Source organism: Acipenser ruthenus, chromosome 24 (assembly GCF_902713425.1).
Source record: "Acipenser ruthenus chromosome 24, fAciRut3.2 maternal haplotype, whole genome shotgun sequence".
Taxonomy (NCBI): Eukaryota; Metazoa; Chordata; class Actinopteri; order Acipenseriformes; family Acipenseridae; genus Acipenser; species Acipenser ruthenus.
The window spans coordinates 19,643,433-19,662,446 of NC_081212.1; the positions used below are offsets into that span (position 1 = coordinate 19,643,433).

The 19,014-nt window shown below is 35.8% G+C and overlaps 1 protein-coding gene across 1 annotated transcript; it reads left to right on the forward strand.

The window, feature by feature from the left end:
• The first annotated feature begins 7,823 nt into the window (after nucleotides 1-7,823).
• Nucleotides 7,824-17,339, forward strand: LOC117429941 (SH2 domain-containing protein 7). Its single transcript, XM_034049908.3, has 8 exons — nucleotides 7,824-8,094; nucleotides 9,624-9,745; nucleotides 11,267-11,457; nucleotides 12,107-12,196; nucleotides 13,234-13,399; nucleotides 14,249-14,464; nucleotides 15,257-16,117; nucleotides 16,858-17,339. The coding sequence occupies exons 1-8, from the start codon at nucleotides 7,848-7,850 to the stop codon at nucleotides 16,900-16,902; spliced, it is 1,938 nt and encodes a 645-aa protein (XP_033905799.2). The 5' UTR covers nucleotides 7,824-7,847; the 3' UTR covers nucleotides 16,903-17,339.
• Nucleotides 17,340-19,014: the final 1,675 nt, after the last annotated feature.

Genomic DNA, 19,014 nt, shown 5'->3' on the forward strand with positions numbered 1-19,014 from the left:
ATTCGTGAAAGTGATTTACAGTATAATCGCAAATCTCGAAAAACTACTCACTTCTAAATCTTTTGTAGTCATTTTTGTATTACTTTAGTATAAATACATGTTAATTTGGATTCATATGTTGTTTTTTTCTGACTTTATGTGAACGAAAAGACACAAATTCGCCGGTTTTCTCATTGGAAATAGGTACATTTCAAAATATCACTGTCCTGGTCACAAAAGCAAAGTTTGTGGGGAATAATAGCCATTTTCTATACTTTTGAGGCATAAGCAATTAGGAAATAACACTTACTACCCAGGAACAAAAATTGTGTTACATAGTGTTGTCAAAATTGATGACTCTTGAGAATAAACGGCCTATTTCTGTTCCCCAGCGTCCCTGAAGGAATCAGAGGCCCTGTTGAACAAGTTAAACCACTTTGGTTGCCATGGTTACTGCTACTCGATGGACGGCTAAAGATATCATAACAATCTGACAGACCTGGGAGCTGAGGCTTGGGCAGCCTCATCTATGACAGTCCCTGAACCTCCGGCCTCCATCTTGTTACATTGTTCCTACAGGCAGCCCATCAGCGTTGTACCAGGTGTTTTTATTATTTTGTCCAGCGCCTGTGTCTGCTGCAGGAGATCTGGAGACAGTAAGCAAGCCAGCTGTGCTACTGGCAGTGAAACCGATGTGGAGTGTCTTGGATTCTTCTACCCCTAAAAAGCCCCCCCCCCCCACCCCAGCAGAACAGACACTCAAGCCATGCTGCTGCATCACAGTGCTTTTGTTGCTGTGCCAGAGGAATACTGGATAATCAAGATTTACAGGCACAATAAAAGCAGGTATTGTAAAACTGTATACTGTAGCTGGGAAGCATGATGAAGGATTGATTGTCTTCAAGCCACAGTTTTAAGCAGTCATTGCTCATTCACATTCTCTGCCCCACAACATCCTCTGAATCTCACATACACACATGTGAAGAACTGTGCGGTAAAATCGTCACTCTTAAGGTACAGACTATATCAAGCCAGCTATTCCAAATGAAACGATCTACAGCAAAATGGCAAGAAAGTTGTAATGCTAACGAGAGGTAGGAAAATGTTATTGCCCCAATAAAGGGGTTATAAGTAATTAAATAATTCCATAAATCTTCCATTCGCACTTCCATTCGCCATGTGTGGTTTTGAACAAAGCATATATTTTCAATTCACTAAATGATATCTGGCCCCATTCTAGAAAGATTTCAGTTTGTGTTCCTTACTTTCAGTCTGCGCATGTCCTACCTAACCCTCAGCAGTGTCATACTGAGTAAGGATTGGTTGCAATGCTTGCCAATCATTAGGGAAAACAGATGGTTGGTTGATGGCAGAAAAGGAGGGGCTAAAAGGGATTGTGGTCAATTTCACTCTCCTGGTGAAATGGACTAGGAGGTTTCACACTACCTGAAAGTAAGTCTATCTAGCACATAATTCATATTTGATATTACATGTGCTTTCTTTAAAACAGAGAATAGGGCATGGAAGAGCTCTGCAGGTAAGATTTATGGAGATTTCATTAAACCTTTAATACACAATTCTTGGGTAAATATCTGCCAATGAGTTGTATTTCCTTTAAGAATCACAAAGAATTGCATTCCTTGGTGATGCTTACTCTATTAAAAGCAATGCAATGGTGAGTCCCACAAGATTACCCAGCTCACTCACTGTGTGACCTTGAGCAAGTCACTTAACCTCCTTGGGCTCCGTCTTTCAGGTGAGACAGCTCACTCACTGTGTGACCTTGAGCAAGTCACTTAACCTCCTTGGGCTCTGTCTTACGGGTGAGATGTTATTGTAAGTGACTGCAGCTGATGCCTAGTTCACACACCCTAGTCTCTAGTCACCTTGGATAAAGGTGTCTACTAAACAAACAAATAACAATAATAAATAATAATTATTAAAAATGTATATTGGGTGGATGTAAAAATAAGCAGCCCACATTTGTCACCCTTGTAGATGAAAAAAACAAAATCTGTGTTTTTTGTTGCTATGGCTGTCAATGTCTGTTGCTTGTTTAGGAGTAAAACAATGTTGCTATCTTCAGGAAATACAGAGGTTTCCTTTGCACCAGTTTCTTTCTGTAAATGAAACCATGTTCACCACCTGCTTGATGTCATCAGATGCAGGCTTGATAGACTCAATTAGTTTCCTAAATAACTAGCAGAACACGTGAGGGGGATACTGATCAACAATTTTAGGTAGCTGTGCCACCCAACACACTGACATCAGAAAATAATTTACATTTCAACATTCAACCACATAACCATGGCCTACGTAAAACTAGATTTACTGTTTTTTTTTTCTCCAGTGCACATTTTCAAAATAATATAAACAGTAAAAAAAAAAAAAAAAACTCAATATATTTTTTTGACCTTAACTTTTAATGATATTGTTGTGATTGGTTCTTATTACAATTACTCAAATAGTACGTGTATTACCTTTTTTGAAAGTCTGTGTTTCAGTGCTTTGACTATAAGTTCAGTATTTGCTCTTCAGTTCTTCTTGCTTGGCCGCCTCGGTGGAAGGTTACATTAGTAAGCCACAACACTATCTAGTGTACTGCAGTGTACTGCCAGCAAAACAGTGGCACTAGCGCTCTACTTTGGCTAATCAAGCCTAGTGTTACATATGGCAGGCAACTCAAGAAGAGCTCCTGAAAGCACCTGAATACAGAGCAAAACAAAACCACACAGAATAATTGCAAACATAATGAAACTATAAGGGCACAGTGAAACATTTGAAAAAAAAACAAATGTGGTGCTGTATTTTAAAATGTAAAAACATCTGCTTACTATGAATACCCATTGTATTTGTTGAGAACGCCTCCATTGATCATACCACACGGCTAAATAAATCCACATACTGAGATGATTGAAGGTTTGTTGATGGTTTGTGACAACAACAGGGTCAATTATCTTGACGTCTGTGGTGACAGAGATTTTGTTCAAATAAATGATTTCATTGGAGATTCAGGAGCACTAATATAAAGTTAATAAAATGAGATCGATGTGTCCTGTACACTGTTTGCGTAACGTAAAATGTAAACTTAAAGGGAAACTATGCATCGCTGTGTATTATAAAGCAGAATAATCTGCTGCCTACAGAACAGGCGAGATTGCTGCAATAGGTGTAGCATGGAACGGATGATTCATAATTTTCAGTGAGCCGCCTTAGTGGAAGCAACATCTCAAAACGCCAATAATTACAGTAAAAATATCTGAGTTGAAATTCCTGTCTTGACAGCTTTACTGGCTGCATTAAAATCTGGAGTGCATCAGACCACAAGGGACTCAGTACAAATTGCCAGGAAAAAGGAAAAAAAGTGCTATCATAGAGTAAGGTGATTATGTTTCATTTTCTGTACATTGAAACTTTTTTTGTACTGACAATCTGATCTGGTAACCTCTGGTCTTGGAGATTCCTGTAGGTTGACACCGCCATTTACAGGAAAAAAAAATAAAAACTACAGTACAACATTCCTTTCCATTTTTCAGAATGAATTGATGTTATTTATCTCCTGCTTCCCTCATATGTTAAACCCATTCCTATCCAGTGGATCACATACTGTGGGGAACTTGACAGGGCTTACCTATGTCATATCATGATGTAACCCCCAATGAAACAGGTAACCAACCCTTTGGCATGGTACAAAATGTGTCAAAATATTGAAGCTCAAAGCTTCTAACTCCAAATCATTATTTGCATATTATTTTCTGAAAGTAAAACAAAACACCAATTATAGTTCTAAAACAAAACAGAAACAACTTAAGAGCTCCCAAATCAAATGAGTTTATTTCTGTTTTTGTGAATTTCCTTTCTGAAACAAATAGCGATATTGAGTAAAAGGCTGGGTCCCACGTTTAAGAGTTTCATTATTATTATTATTTATTTTTTAGCCGACACCCTTATCCAGGGTGACTTACAACTGTTGCAAGATATCACATTATTTTTACATACAGTTACCCATTTATACAATTGGGTTTTTACTGGAGCAATCTAGGTAAAGTACCTTGCTCAAGGATACAGCAGCAGTGTCCCCCATCTGGGATTGAACCCACGACCCTCCAGTCAAGAGTCCAGAGCCCTAACCACTACTCCACACTTCTTCATACAGTATATTATAGTTCAACGGTATATTACAGGACCCTCTGTAGCCTCCTGCATTAAGTGATGCCTTCTTGCTGTAGTATATTATATTTTATATGCTATTATTAGTATTTATTTTTCTATTTATCTATCTTCTTTAATAATTCATCTTCTTCCAAGTTTTCAGAGGGTTTGGTAGTTTTCAGCATGTTGATTTCATGATAGGGGTAATTTACTGTAACAGTGGCTTGATACATCTGGCACTGTCGATGGTGGTCTTAATACTAAATACAGGGGCCTTAACATGAAGATGGATTTATATTGCCATCAATAGAAGTAAATCAGGATTTTAAAAAGCGGCCTTCTTTGTGAGGTGGCCTTTTTACTGCAAGTTCTGCTTCCTGCTACTGTAGGTTACACCAAAGGCTAAAGAATGTTGTGAACAAACAAGAAGAAAATATACATTTTGAGTAAAACTTAACTTTATTGTGGAACACTGCAGATTTAAATTCATAGTATAACTATTTTTACTTTAATAGTTGACTTTTATAAAAATACCAGACCTGTATTTTGTCAAACACGAGAAAGTATTCAACAAACTGTTTGAAAAAACGAAATGAGAAAACATGTTCCGAATGTCGTTCACACATTTACCATTTCCCCTTCAAAGTTCACCTTGACAGCACTTTTCTAAAACTTAACATAACAGGGCAGACATTTGACCTTTAAGAAATGTCAGCCTAGTTTCTAGTTGTGAAAATGTGCCTTCGTTTTATAAAGTGAGAGAACACATTTTGTTGAACTATATATATATAGACAAGGCTGATTTGCTGAGTGGTAACATTCAAAAAATACATTGGATTTCACAGAGATATTACAGACACATTTAATGTACATGAAATTTAAAAAAATGCCTCCCCCAGTTATTGTGTAAGCAATACTATGAACTGTGACTACAAAAATATAATTTCGTGGTAATTGTAGTTACTGTAAAATACCATACATTGAAACTGAAATGGAACAACGGAAGCAATACTCCTTAGCAAAACAAAAAATCTAACTTCATCAGATCTGGAGAACAGATTAATAATAATTTCAAAAGTCTGGTCATGGTACTGCCGACAAAAGGTCTGGAATTTTTGTCCTTTATGTTGAATATAGATCCAGACCTAGTTTACGCATACATGCCTCCTTCAGAAGGCTACATTAGCAATGCCATCGCCTCTTTAGAAAGTATTAGATAAGACTGGTGAGTCACCTTACTCTGTGCTTCAGCCTGGTTTTTACACATTCACATTGTATCAGGCAAAAAAGCGTTTTTGTTGTTGTTTTTGTTTTACTTTTCTTTCAATTATTTGACTGCAGTTCAGTTTATGGATCCAATAAGACTCGTCCATTGACATCAAATTGAGGTGCCAATGAAGGCTTACCAATTTATTGCATATGCAGTGAAAACTCAGTTACTGTAACTCATCACCAAAGGGGCGTTTGTGTCTATGTAGGAAACATACGTAGGAAAACTCCATGCTGTGTTACAGAGAAATGCTACATTTAACTAAATATGCTTTAGTTTATAAAGTGGTTACTGTATACAAGTCCCCTGTTTTTTTTTTGTTTATGGTTACAAGGTTATTACAATCATTCTTGTGTTTTACACCATGGCTTGTTATTAATAATAATGACTATGGGTTAATAAATATGCTTAAACATATACAATACATTTATGATCAATTTCAGAATGTTTTCTTTTACAATTAAATAATGGGTTTGCAGTGTTTAAAATGAATATTTATCCAAAAATGTTATCCTTTCAGCTTATTTAAAAAATATAATTACAGTGCTTTATTTAACAACTTTTAAAGTAAAGAGAGATAACTACAGTATGCACACACAGCCGGCGCACATAATAGTACATATAATCAGAAGAAATCCTATTATATTAAAAAATAGTAGTGTGGTAAAAATGGTATCAATACAAACACTGGTATCACTGACAGTCCAAATGAGGCTATCACATTCAAAGACAATGAAGACAATGCCAACTCATAGTCTAACTCCATTTTTAATATGTGAACATTCAAGAGAAGTATGGGAGTTTGACCTGATATTAAAACTCCAGGATATTTTTGTTGGCGATTTTAATACACGCATCACTATACTTTACTCGAACTTCAGTTTGAAAACTGCAGTTTTCTTCTTGTCAGTTCTAATTGCTAAGCGCTCATGTCACTTGAAATGAAGTAGGTTTATAAAGTGTGTTGAATCCAGAATAATTGTTGAGTTAAATGTAGTTAGAACTTAAAAGTTGACTTGTGGCCTTTATCTGTGATTAGTTTCTTAGAAGAATATATGATAGAGTGTGTGAAGTTTGTGATGAGTGACGAACAGGTCAATAGAACTGGAATGGACGTCTCCTGCTTACAGATCACTCAGCTCAGATACAAGCACAATGCATAAGGATTTCTCAGCACTACGGTTAGCAAGCTGGATATGAGCTGGTTCACTGTCGCACAGTGGTCAATACTCAGATTCAATTTGCAGGTTAGGTTATTTGCAGACAATTGTGTAAGAATAAGCCATTTGTCTTCCCGCAGTTAGGGAAGTCAACTATTTATGAATGCGGAAGCCCTGCAACGTACTTCTTGGACTATCCTGATGTTGATGAAAAGCCATTTGAACGGGTGGCACAAAGAATCTGCCAGAACCGTACTGATCTTTAAATAAGTGATAGTTAAACTGGGGGTTTTATTCCAGTCTTACATCAAACAGTTCTCTGCTGAGCCCAGATTACCACTGAAGTGAACTATAACTCATCCACATGTAGAATAAGAACAGTGCTGTGATCGAATACTGAAATAGAATGACACCCCCACACCACTGCCCAAGGTACCAGGCAGAGGTTAGGTGGAAACGGCTCTCACTCTAAAGAGGGGTTTTTCCTCTCAAAGATAATCTAATGATTAATATAAAATATACTGTTTGGAAGGGATAATATTCAAAAGCAACAGATGACATGGGGAAAATCATGCCACTGATTTGGAAGCTTTGAGGTCGTAAATGTATTCTGATTACTAGTCCTGAGACAAATGCTCCAGGGACAGCCATGCTTCCAGATGCATTCACACATAGACCTATTCCTTACTTTAAATCACAGTTTTACCCCAAACTTAATCCTGACCTTCCTGTCACTTTCAGATTGCAAAATTCCTATTCCAGAACCTTATGGCACAGATTTTTAAACACATGTTAGTGTTTATGTTAATTGTTTTAGATGCTATAAAGCGAACAATTAAAATGTTAACTGCAATTTAAAAAAAAAAAAAAAAAAAAAAAGATTTCTAGTTTCTCACTAGTTAAAAGGATTTGATTCTGAAATTGAGCTTTTACTTTGTCAGAACTGGGGCACATAAATGTACAGTATATGCAGACCACTCAAGTGACCTGCATTTTGCGGGTCAGACATGCAAATTGACGTTAAATGTTTAGTGTCATTGGAAAAACGGATAATGAAACGCAATGTGTTCGTCCCCCTTACAAGCAGACGTAAGCGTCTTACTCCAATGCAGGGAAAATAGTATGCAGACAGTACTATGAAAGCGGCAGTCTGCTTTCCTGTTTGACAGTCATGTGCCGCTACTCTATCATACAGCCGTACGCAAACCACAGCAGTTATTTATCATTGACTTTCCACCCATCCTCAGGAAACTATTGCTTGGTGAAAGCCCTTGTATTTTTCTTTCATGCACATGTACATGTTGAGTGTGTCTTGTGTGTCATTGCACTGTGATGCATTTCATCTTTCCATGGTGACGGAAATTATAAATGTCAGCCCAGTATATCACACGCTCTGTCTCAATGCTCCTTCAGAAAACTACAGAACCCTTCCTCTGCAACCTCGGGTACTTAAACAGTTGTACAGTATTAGTTTATTCTTTTTTGCAATGAGGGTTCACACCAGTTCTTCAACCCAATGCTGCGCAAATACAGGTAGGTTCCTGAAGTAGAATGTATGCCTTGCATTAAATATTTGTTCTTCATATCAGCAGTTACCAGAATTTTGTGTTCAAATATATCATGATAAAATATATTCATGGGTTTATGATTCAATTTAAATTGAATTTAACTACAGTTATGTTTTTTGACTGTGTATGATACATTTTCACTGAAATGATATATCAAACAGAATGCATATCTTACATTTATTTTAAGTTCTGATTGTTGGTATTGGTATATTTGTTATTGTATGGCACGGTATTATGTGTATATATGTTTTTCCTATGTAACGCTTAATTCATATTTATATCGAACATGTATATTCTGATTCAGATACTGCTCAAAATATTTTGGGGCAAAAGTGCGTTGAAAGATGTTGCTTGAACAACAATAAATATCAAAAATAAAACACAGCAAGAAAAAAACAAAATGTGTGATAAATTTGAAACTTAAACCACATTCTGCAAGATAAGACTGCTAGAAAACAGATGAAAACCCCACAGCTTCCTTTCTCATTCTCATTTGGTCGCATTGAAGACTTATATTTTCAACTCATAATGAACATTATACAGTATGCTATAGTTTGCCTACTTTGAAAATATAATCAGTTTAATAGTAACATAATTTTTGGGTCATTGTCTCGTTCTTGCTGACATCACATACCGTGGAATGACCTAGAATCAATATAATAATAATAACAATATGTTTTATTGGTTCCAAACATGTTCTAAATTTAGAATACATTTTATGTATATCAATTAACTTGTTATTGCTTAAATCATTAAATGCAGAGAAAGAGTTTTGCACATTGCTGAACTCATGCTAAATACAGCCCTCACATGGTCTATTCAATGGAAATACATCCTAAAATAAAGGGCATATTATTACAACAAGCAAGCGCTGAAATCAGACTTTTTTATATAAATTAGACACCAACAAAATGTCTCGTTGAAACGTTTGTCAAATTTCATAACTAGTTTTCAGCATAAAACCCCTGCTCAGCCTCCTACTTGGAACAATTTGTTTTTGACAGAGTTTTCTTCGGGTAACCTCAACCCACAGGTTTTCCTGCAGTGCAATGGCAGTAACAAGCTCAATCTACACGTGCTACTGTAACTAAAACACATCAGAATCCCACCTTTTGAAGTACTTAATGAAGTAATTACCTGGATTGTTCTCTATTACCCAGTAATAACTGTCAACAAACGTTAGCGTTAGGTTTAGGGTAATACAATGAAATAACGTTTCCTGGTAATATCTAATAACAATGGTAATCACTGGTAAGTGTTGCCTGATTTAAACATAGTAAAGTATTAATCTGAATGCCTTGCCCAGTGGCCGGTAATAGAACCATTTCAGTTTAAATCAATCGTTTTCCACATTTTCAATAGATACGATCATTTTCATGGTGCTGTAAGTCATCATTTTAATACAAGGCTTTATTTAATTACAGTACAAAGACAATATGTTGTGTTCTGTCAATATTGAGTGAATGTGTTTTATTTCATCATTTTCCCTTACAGAAACTGCATGGTACAGACGGACTTTCTTGCGGTCAGTAAGTTATAGTTTCCCGTCTTGTACGATGAACCACACACTACCAAAGGCACATGTGTTCTGGACATATGTGATGTTTCCACAAAAGGTTAGTTTTTTTTACTGTATTAACTCCACCCACAGCCGTTATATACACAGAGCTGGAACGTAATTCTTATTTAGTGTAAAAAAATAACAAACTATGGCTTTGCATTTAGTCAAGTCAATATCAGTAGGATGCCGGGTTATGGTCAATATTTTCAAAATTCTGGTCATTTAACAATGGGGATAGGACCATATAAACCACACATTTTCAGAATTTTGTGAATGATTTTAAAATCGATGTTGTGGTCAAACACTGCTGCCAATGAACAGGAGAAAAAAGGAAGAAAAGGAGATAAAGGGTTAAAGGGAAGTCATGTGAGCGATGGGACTAGAAGCTGATTAAAATGGGTTGCATGTATAAGCTCTGACATAAGTAGCCAGGCTAGTGTATTGTGATCATACCTATGTACAACAATTTACTGAAAGAATGGATGTTTAAAAATAACAAAATCTTTCCGGTCAGTTAGTTATTATGAATGGAGGGAGTTAGATTTTTCAATCAGAATATATGTTCATATATATATATATATATATATATATAAAGAACATTTGTTCTTTTATGCAAAACTGCCATGACCACAATCTTAGGGCTTCTGTTCCTTGTATGATAGAGAGGCTATTTTTAACCCTGATCCTTTTTCCTCAGAAAAAATTAAAGTTGTTCAGATACATAAAAGGACATGTAAAAATGTTGCATACATGAGTGTTAGAGGTTTATGCCAACTATACTGGTTCATAGGGAAACATGAAGGATGTTTCTTCAGTTTGGAAATGAGGGCAGAACATTACATTGCTTTAAAAACTAAAATTGAAAGGAGTATGCATGGTGAAATAAATCACACAAAAAGTGTATCGACGTGTGCCTTAAAAATGAAGCTGTGTTCATGTGTCCAACATATGTTTTGATAAATATATTAATAACATACTTACAAGTTGGCCTGCAGTACCAGATTGTATGATACTGTTGATATTTGTGGATGCACATGTTAAATATGTGTTTGATATATTTCAATTACTGGTTCATCATCATATGGTAAATCTAATGTTTAAAATGTATAACCATTGTACACCACCTATATCTATATTTGATGTCATAATCATAACCTATGGGGAAAAGGTACTGTATTAGACATTTTGAAAAGTACATACCTGTGCATTTTAACTACTGTAAACATCGTGCTTCTCATTATTTCTGTCGACCAATATTGTACAGAAATAGATGATGTCACCTTCATTTCCTGGAATTGGTTGCAACATTGTTTTAAATAGTTTTAAAATTTACATAATGCTCTATTAGAATGGCGTTAAAAGGAAAGAGGAAAGTTTTAAATAATTGGCTGCGTCACGCATGTTAATGCAGAGCTGGTGAGGCAGGGGTGAAAATTCAGAACAATAACACTTTCAGCATCCAAATAAGGAAGTGACGCAGTAAGGGAAAATAGGCAAATGAGTCTTCACAGCAGCCGCAAAATGAATACATGTGTGGTCGACACCTATTGCATTACCTTGCTGTTTGCTTCTACAGGACAGAGCTCGGGCAAAGATGGCCAGGAGAAAGCAACTTGTTCCTGGGATGGAGTTGCCAACAGAAACTGAAAACCAAGCAGCAGGAATGCTGAAGGAGCTGGCCCTGAAGTGGTTTACAGAGACCCAGGCACCACTCATTCTACACAATGGAAGCTTGCCTGGCTGGTACCATGGATTCATCACCAGGAAGTAAGTAAAGAAATTAATAATGAACAGTAGAACTTTTGCATTTGCAGACTATGCTGGGTTTAATAACCACATTGGTAATAACCAACAGCATTCAAATTAGTTTGCAGTTTAGTTGTAGAATCTCCCTGTGTAAGGTATATCTGTACCTTATATGTGTGTGTGTTTGACTGGATCAACAGCCCCCATGTGTTTTAATTGTGTTATTTATATGTATATGTATTTTAGCTATAGAAATGTTCCTTGTTCAATCCAAATGAAAGTTTCAAACTTGCTTTTGTACAGATTTTACTAGTTTCTTTTAGTTTACTGTATGTCATGTTGTATAATTGTATTTATATTAAAAATAATGTTTGTTCTTTTTCAAAGTTTGTTTTTGTGGCTAAAGCACAGTTTCATATCTATGAAACTATGCAAGTGTTTTGCCTCAAGAGGCCTGGGTTCGAATTTAGTTTCCCATTCATGCAGTGGAATTTGAGGGAGCTCAGGTTGCCTCTGCTTGGGCTAACAGAAAGTCTCCACTACTGCCAACCCTGCATTTTTCAAAAACGAACAAAAAGATTATAGAATTGTAAAAAGACAACAGTGTACTATTTTCTTAGCATTTGAATGTGACATTCAAATAATGAAACCACTTCCTTTTATTTTACAGGGATGCAGAAGATCAGCTCAAAGATAAACAGCTTGGATGCTTTCTCATCAGGCTCAGCGACAGAGCTATTGGATACATTCTTTCATACAAGTGAGTTACACTCAAATCCCTCCGCCAGCAAACACAGCACAACTCAGTCTATTAACAACACACTGACACATGGGCCTGATATTCAAAACGTTACCTCAGACTTCATTTACTGACTTGTTTCTTAATGTTAATAATAAAGTTTTTTCAATGCAGTATGGGTAAGGTGACCATATGGCTTTTCAACTCACAACCGAATGCATTCTGGTACGTTTTACCTGTCGGGTACCATTCTTTCCTTTAAGTGAAGCAGGACTACGCTTACCAGAATGCACTGGGTTGCGAGTTGAAAAGCCTGAACTGTCCCAAACTGTCCCCCTGAACACGGAGCCACATGGTCACCTTAAGTATAGGGCCATATTCACAAAGTATTTAAGCCAGTTTGTTTTGTGAGGTGAAAATCTAGTGTTACAAAATGAGTGAATGCTGGTGCCCTTTATTTAACTTACTTAATTATTTATTGAGAGCTTTGCAACGTCAATGTTTTGTTTTCTATTTAGAAAGATGGTGTTAACTTAACCCAGTGTTAAATGTGAATATGGCACAAAATCTTATTTAATTAATTAAACCAGGCTTTAAAGGAAACTCAAGGCCGAAATTTCCTGCTCACCTTCTTTGAATATTAACGTTTATACAAAGATCTAGCGTTGAATAAAAAAACAACAAAGCGTTTATATTTTTTTCTTTACCGCATCTCATTTTGGAATCTATCTTGCATTCATGCAAATCCAGCAACAGCACAAATGTGCGAAGCTCTGCTTGGGTTTCAAATGAAGTTGTCTTGATAAACAGAGGAAAGTCATTCTCTCAATTTGGCTGTTGGATTTCAATCGGTGCGAAAGGATCTCTCTTTTGAATAAGGACCTTAAAAAATTATCTTTATGATTTAACTTGGGAAATAAGGCCTTAGTAAGTATTGAACATGCCCCATTCATATTCCAGTTTATTAGAGTAAAAGGAAAAATATTTTATGTTAGTGTAAACCATTTTAAAATACTGAACTGCTAAACAAACCAAATTATGAACACATTTCTTTTCAGGGGAAAAGATCGCTGCCGTCACTTTGTTATCACCCAGAATAAGAATCAGCATTTCATTGTTTCTGGAGACACCGAGACCCATGAAAGTCTAACAGATTTGATCCTTTATTACAAGACCAGTGCTATCGAGCCTTTCGGAGAGTACCTTTCACTGCCCTGCAGCCATGTAAGCCATTTTATTTTTTGACTAGATGCTTTAAAGGCGTGCTAATTATTATTATTTTTCAATCTCATACCACTAATTAGCACTAGAAATATTGATGAATATTCTTTGGTTGCTTGTATTTAGAATTGAAATGCAGCTATATGAAAGTCAACGATATAAAAATAAAAACTAATTCTACTTCCTGGTATGAAAGCACTTCCTGTGCTCAGTTTTACTCCAATGGTTTAAATCAGATTTACAGCAGAGGTTACCAGGAGGAAACAGTTGGATTACAGATCTAGAGACAAGTCTGTATAGCCTGAATTAAAGTACAGGGTGATTAGAAAGTAAGTTTACCACATCAACGCAGCATATCATTGATGTGGTAAACTTACTTTCTGATCGCCCTGTATAAAAAAAAAAAACAAGCTAAAAAGCAAAAGCACAGGAAAAGAGGAATATGTGATAATACTGGTTATGCTAATACAGGGAAAGAAAATCATTGGTTTGCACTCCTTTAATTGTCTTACACTATAATCTCTTTCAAGAAAAGTTTCTTCTTTCAAGGTTTTTTTTTTTGTGGCTTTTTTGTTTTTTTTGCATTGCCTGGCTTCAAAAATCTAGAAACAATATTTAACATATTTTTTTTTAACCAAATAATTACATTGATTTTCAGTGATGATTAAAGCTTTTTAGAACATTAATCTTGACATTTTTCTTATTAATAAATAAATAAAGTCTTAATGCTTTATTTTGTATTATTTTTTATTGGAGAAGAGTTATTTAGGAATCCATAACGACACTGTACCATAAAGAGTATTATATACTGTACTATAAAGGTTGATGAGTACTGTATTTTTTTTTTAACAGAATCCTGAGAATTGCTTGTATGATGAAATTAATTTCAGCGTAAGAAATGAGTCCAGTGTATCTGTAAAAGCTGCAAGAGATATTTGGGACCAGAAGACTGAAACATTTCAGCGTGACAAGACGGAAAGTGCAAAGAGGCCTCCATTACCGCCAAAGAATACCAACAAAAGACTGACTGCACACTCATCACTGGAGGGCCTACCGTCCATTGAACAGGTAATTGTTTAAGCTTTCTCATAGAAAGTCACCCACAAACACACCATCAAAATCTATGGTAAAGCTGTATAAAACTGTATGAAGGCTTTCCATCCTAGTCTACCATTGTTATGCCTACTGAGAATAATTATTATCTTAAAAACAGAGGAACAAACAAGTACATACATACACTGACAACACCTTTCTTGGGGTTCTAGCGTCTTTGCCCCACATATACTAAAGCCTCTGTAGTCTTGCTTGCATATAGGCTCATAAATCTGCCATCTTTGTAGGGGGCAATAATAACACGCATCCATTTATAACGTTGTATATTAATTAATTCATGTAACTGTTTACTTGTATTCCATTGGGCCTCTCGTTAAAAGGCTACTTACTTTTAGTACATTGTGCATGATTTTATTAAACCGGTGAGTCTTAGCTTACCTTTAAGCTTAAACAGTGTGTAAAATGTATTACTAAATCTAAAATTGCATTGCAGTGTCCCTGTTGCAAATATTACTCAATATTTCCTTAACAAAAAAGTTGGTGAATAGAATAGAATCATAACAGGAAATCATATAGGAAGCTTACACCGAAATATAAGACAAATCCATTATACAGCAATATAATGTACTAGGATATAATGTACTGGGATAATGTACTCAAAATAGTCTGTACTATTAAGCGTTAAATAGTATTGGATCCATCCTTGCCAATACATTGTTTAATAAACTGGGGATATGATAAGAACAAGGGCTTTGATAAGAGATTATCTTGTACAAACAAGCTTAACACATTCTTCTTCTATTTCAGGTTTCGGACAAAGCCCCACCTCTGCAATACAGAAGAAGCCCACCTTTGAAAAACCTCTCCCGTGAATCCTCTGAAGAAAAAGAACAGGCGGCCAGGAATATCCTATATGCACATCTTGATAATAAAGTGATTCGAGAAAGAGCTAACAACAAGCACAGGGAGGACAATACAGTCCACGCTGAGAAGGGAAGACGTACTCCTCCTGCAGAAAATAGCCTTTATTCTCTGGCAAAGGAACCCAGACAAGTCTGCAGCCAGATGTCTGAGCCTAGATTTCGCTCTAAAACTGTGTATTCTGAACTGAATTTGGACTCCAGAAGTAAATCCCTGCCTGCACTGGAGGATCTTCAGATTACAGATCGTAGTAACTTCAGACTGTGCACCCCTCCTTCAACTCCACCCAAACTGTCACCTAAAATACCAACCAAATCAAGCTGTTTCTCCGTCCCTGAAGAAGGTACCTTCTCACACCAGCATTTCAAACACAACCCCTCACCATACTCCACCATCACTGGGAACATCAGTGAAGACGGATTTAAAAAAACAAGCGACAACCCACTCTATGATTCTCATAAAGGAAACAATTACGAGGAGATCCCAGTGAGACAGCCACTGTTTCCCCGGGAGGCTGGTTTCAGCCACCCTTATCCAGAGGCACCCCGACGTCAGATGCCAACACCACCGCCTGACAACACTTACGAACACGTTCCCAACGAGCCGATTCCCAACCAGTTATTCCTGGACAACACCTACGAGCAGATTCCAGAAAGGTTTACCAAAAGCTTGCCTTCGGCAGACAACACTTACGAGACACTCCCTGACAGTTTTTCCAAACATTTGGATGCAAGTTCAGTGCAAAAGGTAGACCCTCATTGTACTTTAGTTATGTAATACTGTTCATTGTTAAGTTTCTGCATCATCTAGAATTTTAGAATTGAGACTTAAAAAATTAAACTATCTGAATATAATTAAGATATTTTATTTAACATCATATAATCAAATAAACTACAAAATGATTAAAGTCTACCGGAAGCCATAATAGTAGTACAGTATTTCATGTTAGATTTTTGTCAGTTTTTTGTTAAGTATATGGACAACTACAAAGCGATATGTAATTCAATATGTTAACATTATTCACAGGTGTCATTCATCTTTATGAAGCATAATTGGTTAATTGTATAGGGTGATGCCAAACTTTTGACCATAGCTGTATATATACAGTACAGTAGAACAAGTTCAAATTTGACAACATTTCCACTGGGGTTAATATTTTTACTGTGGGGTCATTGTACCCCATAACCTGACACTAAAAAGACTTACCAGGCTAGTTAACACTTCACCATGGAGATATACAGCTAATAAATATATTCTTGTATATGCTTGCTTTCAACCCTGTATTTTCAAGCATCACGTTAATCATTTGTACTGGAATATTTTAGCTGTTAGAAACCGACTTTTGGAGAATGTTACATACAAATAATCAAAATAAAAGCAAAAACTGAATGTCGCTTGAAAGCAATTATTTTGCAATCTAGGGGTTTATTTCAGTCTCATGGGGTGTATAGAGGAAACTCTAAAATCTTTTTTTTCTTGTTTTTCAGAATGACAAACGGAGGAGATTCTTTGCAGACAGGAAGAACAAATAATACACCTTCGGGAAATATTAATGTTCTGACAACCAGAAAAATAAACATACATTATTTGTATTTGTGAAATATTATTACTGTTTGTAACTTTAAAAAGCTGGCAAAGTGAAACACTTTCATATCTAAAACAATACATCTATAACACTATTAAGAATGTCTAAACAAAACCAATATCTACCATAGAAAGTGAGTGTCTTTATGTACTTTTATTTATATTACCGATATTTAATTCACTGTTAAATATGGGGACATTATTAATCATATATAATATTTATACTCTTTATTAAACTATATAACTGTATTTTAATTTATGCTATGGTTTTGTGTAATGTTTCAAATATTTTTGTCCAAATTCTAAATTTTCTCTTTTGATATTGTACCATTTTTTAATAATATTCATTTATTTAAAGTTGAAGGGCTGTTCTTCATAAAATAACTTTAACTGGAATTGCATGTGTTACTGTTTTTTTTTTATTTATTAAATGTGTTTAGACATTTTTTAAGCACTGATTCTTCTTTTATAAAAACATATACATTGTAGATATAAACAATTATTATTTGAATATATCGTATATTGAATATGTTTTTGTTGGTATTTAGGCTATCAGTTTTCTAATAATAATAATAAAATACTTTTATTTATTTATGTAAATAGATTTTTATATTTGACAAATTGTTTATGTTAGTTGTATTTATCAATAATTACTTCACATTAAACTTAAATGCACAAACAAACACAGTGCCCCAATGAATATGAGAAGCAAAGAATCCTATTCTGAGTAATTGCAATGGTGAAAAATAGCATGAAACTAATTAGAGGCAGGTCATCGTCCTTTGCAAGGCTCATCATAATTGTATGGTCTTATTATGAATTAGTCATTTAGCAGACAGTTTTATCCAAAACAACTTACAGAGACTAGGGGGTGAACTACGCATCAAAAACTGCTGCTGCAGTATTTCTTACACTAGGATCTCAATTTTACATCTCATCGGAAGTGACTTGCTCAGGGTCACACAGTGAGTGAGTGAGCAGCTGAGCCAGGATTTGAACTGGGAACCTCATAATACCAAGCCCTATTCTTTAACCACCGGACTACCAAGCCTACTTTGTATAGACAGACAGACGCTAGGTGTGGTCCAGTGGTTAAAGTCCAGGGCTTGTAACCAGAAGGTCACCAGTTTAAATCCCATCTCTGTCACTGACTGAATCACTGTGTGACCATGAGCAAGTCACTTAACCTCCTTTTGCTCAATCCTGCACATGAGGTGTTAAATCAATGTACTATTGTAAGTGACTCTGCATATAATGCACAGTTCACAGCCTACCTCTGTAAAGTGCTTTATGATGGTGGTCCACTATGAAAGGCACTATATAAAGATATTATTATTATTATTATATGCCCCCACAATACAGTCTGCTCAATAACTTGGCTAAAAAGGTCCTAGGAAAGTTTTCTGAGGATTTAACAAGAGGTTTCTGTAGATAAATGACATACAGACGAACGAGGCAGCCTGTACCCAGAAGTGAGGACACACTTCATACCTTGAGCTAAAGACAGTCCTTCACAAATCTCATCACAAATGGACAAGTGGTAAAATAGGTAAAGATGTAAAAATATAGACATACATTTACTATTCATTCCACCACATTCATTTTTGAAATATATGATGTATGCTTTTTACATTCTCTATAGTACACTATATACCCCTATATTCCTTGAGTGATACCCCTGGCAGTCACTTCTGTAAGATTTTTTATTTTTCTCACTAGCTGTCTACTGATTAAGACAGGTGCTCTATCCTGCTAGTTAAGATGAGGTTAGCGGAGCAGCTGTTCAGATGTAATATTGTACGGTGTCAGTGTAGATTTAATGTGTTTGTGCAAATAGAGCCTTGTAGTTTGTGCTTCACTGCTTCTCCTCTTTATCAATGAATTTCTTCTCCATTAGCTCTGTGTTGCCAGCAGGGAAACCTATAATTGCCTTACCGGATGATCCTATCTATCAGGATCAAGTGACATAACTCGGAGGACAGCTCAGACCTTGGGATGGGACCTATGTTTTAAGCACACTAGTGTGAAATTGTAGCGCGGTTTGTAGTTGTAGTTGTAAG